The 5,262-nt window shown below is 36.8% G+C and overlaps 2 protein-coding genes across 2 annotated transcripts; both read right to left on the reverse strand.

The window, feature by feature from the left end:
• Positions 1–265: 265 nt before the first annotated feature.
• LOC147923647 (GDSL esterase/lipase At1g33811-like) lies at positions 266–2,770 on the reverse strand. The gene is made up of 6 exons (XM_087496057.1): positions 2,030–2,770; positions 1,848–1,951; positions 1,496–1,620; positions 1,142–1,390; positions 796–1,063; positions 266–698 (listed from the first exon to the last, which is right to left on the reverse strand). Exons 1-6 carry the CDS (start codon positions 2,173–2,175, stop codon positions 481–483), a joined length of 1,110 nt encoding a protein of 369 aa, XP_087352183.1. The 5' UTR covers positions 2,176–2,770; the 3' UTR covers positions 266–480.
• Positions 2,771–3,404: 634 nt separating this feature from the next.
• LOC147923648 (uncharacterized) lies at positions 3,405–4,879 on the reverse strand. The gene is made up of 3 exons (XM_087496058.1): positions 4,581–4,879; positions 3,773–3,887; positions 3,405–3,602 (listed from the first exon to the last, which is right to left on the reverse strand). Exons 1-3 carry the CDS (start codon positions 4,806–4,808, stop codon positions 3,529–3,531), a joined length of 417 nt encoding a protein of 138 aa, XP_087352184.1. The 5' UTR covers positions 4,809–4,879; the 3' UTR covers positions 3,405–3,528.
• Between the last annotated feature and the right edge of the window lie 383 nt (positions 4,880–5,262).

Below are 5,262 nucleotides of genomic sequence, written 5' to 3' on the forward strand. Positions count from 1 at the left end.
ACTTGGTTTTCATTTTCTCGGATCTTGGTCATTTACTCATTAGAACTATTTTGTTGTTTTTCACCTTTTTAGTATGTAGTTTGCAATTTGCATCGCTGCGAGTTGTGAGTCTGGTGTTGTGAAGAGAAAAGAAGAAAAGAAAAGCTATTGTCTCTTTGACTCTTCATCATAACTTTATTAGTAAAGAACGCTATTCAAATAAGGCTCAAACTGGGAAAAGAAAAGACCAGCTCATAAAGGAGCTAGGAAACCAAATCCAAAAACAGAACCGTAAACGCAATTTTTTCAATTAATGCGAGCACTTTCTCTATTTTCTCTCATAGTTGAGAGTAAGTGAGAGGAACAATACAGAAACAAAGAAACGATAGTTATTTCAAAGAAACATAAATAAATTAACATAAAGGAGAAAGAAATACATTATAAATAGCCATGTTACATGACATATATGCATTCGTATGGGAGAACAGTGTCTCCTTCTCTTCAAAGATTGGCTAGTTCTTGAATGCTCATGGGGTAAGAGTAAGCTCGGGAGTTGAAATTAGATTTTGCAAGCAATATGTTAGCAGTCTCTGTTGGATGAAACGCATCCCAAAAGAGATACTTGGCTCGGTCAGGGCACGGGGTCTGCAGCGGTAGACAAGTTATTTGACCATTGTTCCTTCCCACCCCACAACAACCTTTGTCCACAACCTCAAATCCTGTAGGATCAATGTAAACAATAATAAAACATTTTATGAAAACATAAGACTAATATATAGTATATATATATACCATGTGTTTAAATGTGTAACTCACCGTAAGCGGCTCCATTGGCAGCGAGATCATACGTACTCTTGTAAGAATCAAGGTAAACGAACTTGGCTCCTTTCAACTGACCTTTGTTGAAACGGTCCACTAGGTTCTTGACTTGAGAGTTGAACAACACAATTGCATTGTTGATCCTTTCATTGCATCTTCCGGAACTGTTGTTACGGTTATTGTAGCGGGCCAGCTGGTAAGGTATGCAACCGATCTGTCCCACTCCAGTCACAACCACTTTCCGAGCTCCAAATTGGTACAATCGCTATATAATTAAAAAAAAATAGAATCAAGATAAATATAATGCATTGAGACATATTATGCATTACTGATCAACCCTTACGGTGAGCTGTTGTGTGTAGTCTTTAATGAGGGAATCTGCAAAGGTTTTGTCGTTGAAAGTGGTACTGGTTGAGTAGAAGTCAGGCATGAAGTAATTATTGAGATAATCGTTACTTCCCATTCCGGTATAAAAGATACAACGGCTTAAGTATCTTTGCAGCTCATTTGTGTTTCCTCTGAAGTATCTAAGCATCTGCTCAACCGCGCTCGTGTACAGCTCTACCTGCTGGTTCATGGAAGTATGCGCACCCTATAAAAACATTTTGCAGTTTAATTATATGTTAGTGTTTAATAGAATTGATGTTGCTTTAAAATTTTTGATGATAGATTAAAGAAAGAAAAAAACTTAAAGTACCAAGTTGTCACCGGTCTCATCTCTAATGCCAGCTGCACCAGATGCGAAATTTGCACCTCTTAGCAAAGCCTGGCCACGAATCCTAGAATATGGTGGAATGTAAGTCCGAAATCCAAAAATTTGAGCTACAAAAACAAAGAAAAAATGTTAACTCATTTAATAAACAAACTAACAAAATATGAACTTTTAATATGGTTTTAAGTTCCAAAAAGTAGTTTCTTATAATTATTAACTTATAATTCAAAATATTGGGCGTGTGTAAAATATTTTTACTAGTGTTGAGCCGGCCTTGATATACATATTGGTACGATATGCAAAACGCTTGGTACATAAGAAATGTGCAGACAAATACCTAGAGCATCAACGTAGGTGCGACCGTTGGTGAACCGTCCAGTTGAACCTTGGGGAAAGTCAATTCCATAAGGTCGGTAGTTAGCCCTCGCAAGCGAAATCAACCTGCATTTATTCAAATTATTACTATGAATTTGTGTAAAAAAATCATATTATATAATGAAAATGCATAATTGAACCAACCTGTTGTTGTTTCCATTATCGACTAAGGAGTCACCGAAAATGAAAAAGCAAGGGACTTGTGCCTGTTGTGGCTGTGACACGGTCGTTTTCAAACCGAACAAAGCCAAACCAAAACTAACCAGCAACATAAAACGGAGAATACCCATTAAACTGAAAAATATTGAAATACTGTCAATGGATCTTAAGAAGAATGAGTTTGAATAGGGTTTGAGTGGAGTTGACAGTTATATACTGAACAAGTGTGATTGGTTGGTTGGTTTCTATAATTGGTTTCATGTGCTGATAGATTTGTGACAGTTGGTTTCTATTTTTAATTCTTCTCTCTCTCTCTTATTAACATACTTCTTTTTAGCTGCGGCTATATTCACAGGCGTCTCATGCATGCAATCTCGTGATGGGTCTCAAGAGTCTAATGTGTTGCTTTCCAGTTGTTTGTGTCACAACTCACAAGTCAATTCATGTAACAGTTGGAACATTACTCATCAAAGACGGAGAAAACTATTTTAGGTAAAAAAACTACGTCAGATATATATAATTGTTAGTACTTTGTAAACTTTCAATTTTTTAGAATTCCAAAACTTTTCAACTTTGGAAAAATAAGAGCAAAACCATACCTGCAATTGTGAATCAATTTGTTTTACTAATTTCGTGTAGGTAATTAATCTAGATTATTTATCAAGAAAAGTAAATCTTGAGATACGTATGAGATTGTTGTTCAAAAAAAAAAAAAAAAAAAAAAAATACGTATGAGATCAAACTTATTTGGTGAGTTTAAGACCTCGCTCTATGGGATACCAACATGATTACTATATGAGTTTATCTTCATAGAGCCTGTGATGACATTAAATTATCTCTGTATTGACAATGTAGCTGCAGGTTAACTAAAACTGCATAACAGGTTCAAACATTGGTACCAAATTAGAACTAGATGGATAGGGAAGGAGCCTCGCAAGCGCAGGCCCCCACTACCACAAACGATGATGTAGGCCCTCCTCCAATGGGGAGACCTTAGGCTAAGTAGTACCTTCCTTAGTGTGCAATGGAAGTCGCAAACCTAGGCCATGAGTAAGTATCCTTCAGCATTACCTCTACCCTACCCTTTATCGTCTACCCTCTCACTCTCTGTAACAGACTACTGCCAGTGGAGCTATCGATGTGGAATTCTAATAATCTTGGGGAAAATGCCATTTCAGATGGCTTAGGCTGGGACTGTTTAGTTATCTACCGACAATTCAATCACCCCATCTGGTACCTTAGCAACGTCACCAGGAGTAAACAGATGTATCAGATAGTTTTAAACTTTAAACTGTTGGGGCTATGGAACCAAGCTAGGGTTATACCAAAGTGGTATAGATGGAAATCGGAAGCCTAATGCTAAAATGGAACTTGGAAATTTCATTGTACTTTGGAGAATTCAAGACAAAACATCTCTTTGAGGACATATTTTAATCATTCTAACAGAGCTGGGTTCATTCACAAGCTTGGAAGATGGTCAAATCTCAACGAACACGGCGAGCTTTATCTTCCTGCCCCAACCCCAGAGACCTCTGTGCATTTGCAATGCCTTCAGGATCTGCATCAACCACATCAACCGTTAAAACTACATACCAGCACAATATAGCAAGGGTCATTGACGGGGTGAAGGTAGAAAAACACTGAGATTTTCATCACAACTTTTATCACACGAGTACACGAAAAGAAAACATTTGACTTAATAGATGGTATTTCGAAAATCATGCTCACCAAAGAACTGAGTGAAAATGCGGGTGAAGAAGCTCAAGTTGCGAGAGACGTTGAATCCCATGGCAGGGGGAAGAGGCTTCACCAAAGTGTCTATAGTGAATACTCTTTGCAGGAACTGTAATAGAGAGGCAGACTGTACAGCTTACGAAATGGTTTTTGAAGATACAAAATTTTCTAGTCTGAGGTTACAATCTAAAAAAACGGAAATCAAAGCTATCCAGCAAACTGCTTCTCTATGAACACCCTGTAAATGCATACAATTATGTTTTCTGAATGTAAAGATGGTTCGAGATGCATGCAGTGTGTCATGATTCAGATTATATTAGAAACATACTCAAATTCATATATAAATAAGCAGAAAGGAATGAAAAAAACCATTTGAAAAGAAGTAGCGTTAAAGTATCTCCCTAACAATAGAGAAGTTCACAAACCTGACCAAGCAACTATTAAACCCTCCAGCACTACCAAAAATAGATTTCGTAACAGTATATAGCCAAGGAGACGAAGGCTTACATCAAAATTACACAGTTTTTTTCCACTAAAGCTTCACATACGGCCTAGATTGATTGATTGTTATATAATCTTAGACACAAAACTGTATAAGAGATTGCATAAACGTAAAGGATGAATCTTTTTCGCAATTCTCCAATACCCATTTATCAAAAGAAGTGAGAAGATGTAACAGAGGCAAAGATAACACTATTCACTACTAATTTCCCCCAATTTCCTAAAGGCAGATACAGAGAGGAGCAAATTCACTATACGAAACCTAGAGTTACAATAAAGAGAGAGAGAGGGTTTAAGAGACCTGATAGTTGCGATTGAAGCTGTAACGAAGCTGAGGATCAATCTCAAGTAAATCATCATCATCATCGGCGAGACTACCCTTTTTGGCACCGCGGCTAGGGACGTGCATCTTCGACATACCATCAGAATCCTTTGTGACCTTAAGCTTTGCGCCGCTAAATTTGTCAGAGTCATCATCGTCGTCGCCTCTCCACGGGGCTTTAGATAACAGTTCCTTCTTCTTCGCCATTGTTGTCTTTACCCCCAATCCTTTTGAGTTCTTCGTGTGTGTTTTGTTTATGAGTGGGATAAGGCCCTAAAGATATTGTTTGGTTGTAAAGTTAAACTTGTTACTAAACAAGATATGAGTTATCAAAATGTCTTGTTTGGTCATATTGTAGGATGTGTTACCAAACGGGATATGAATTTCTCTCCATTAAACTGATTAAAGCTAGGTAATACCGTAATACGAATTTCAACGCAATACGTATTTTTATAAATCAATACGAATTTCAAGAGGTAATATGTACTGTTTTCCAATCTAAAAACATAAAAATTGATTGTTATCATTTAATAAAATTTTCATAACAAATTGTTCCATTTAAATTTGGACATTTAGTATATAGAATATAATTTGTGCATATTCATATTCAAAGGAAACTATATATTTTCTCAACATCCGCGATTGATATTTAGGAAGATCT

This window comes from Camelina sativa, chromosome 17 (assembly GCF_030686135.1).
Source record: "Camelina sativa cultivar CO46 ecotype springtype chromosome 17, ASM3068613v1".
Classification (NCBI taxonomy): Eukaryota; Viridiplantae; Streptophyta; class Magnoliopsida; order Brassicales; family Brassicaceae; genus Camelina; species Camelina sativa.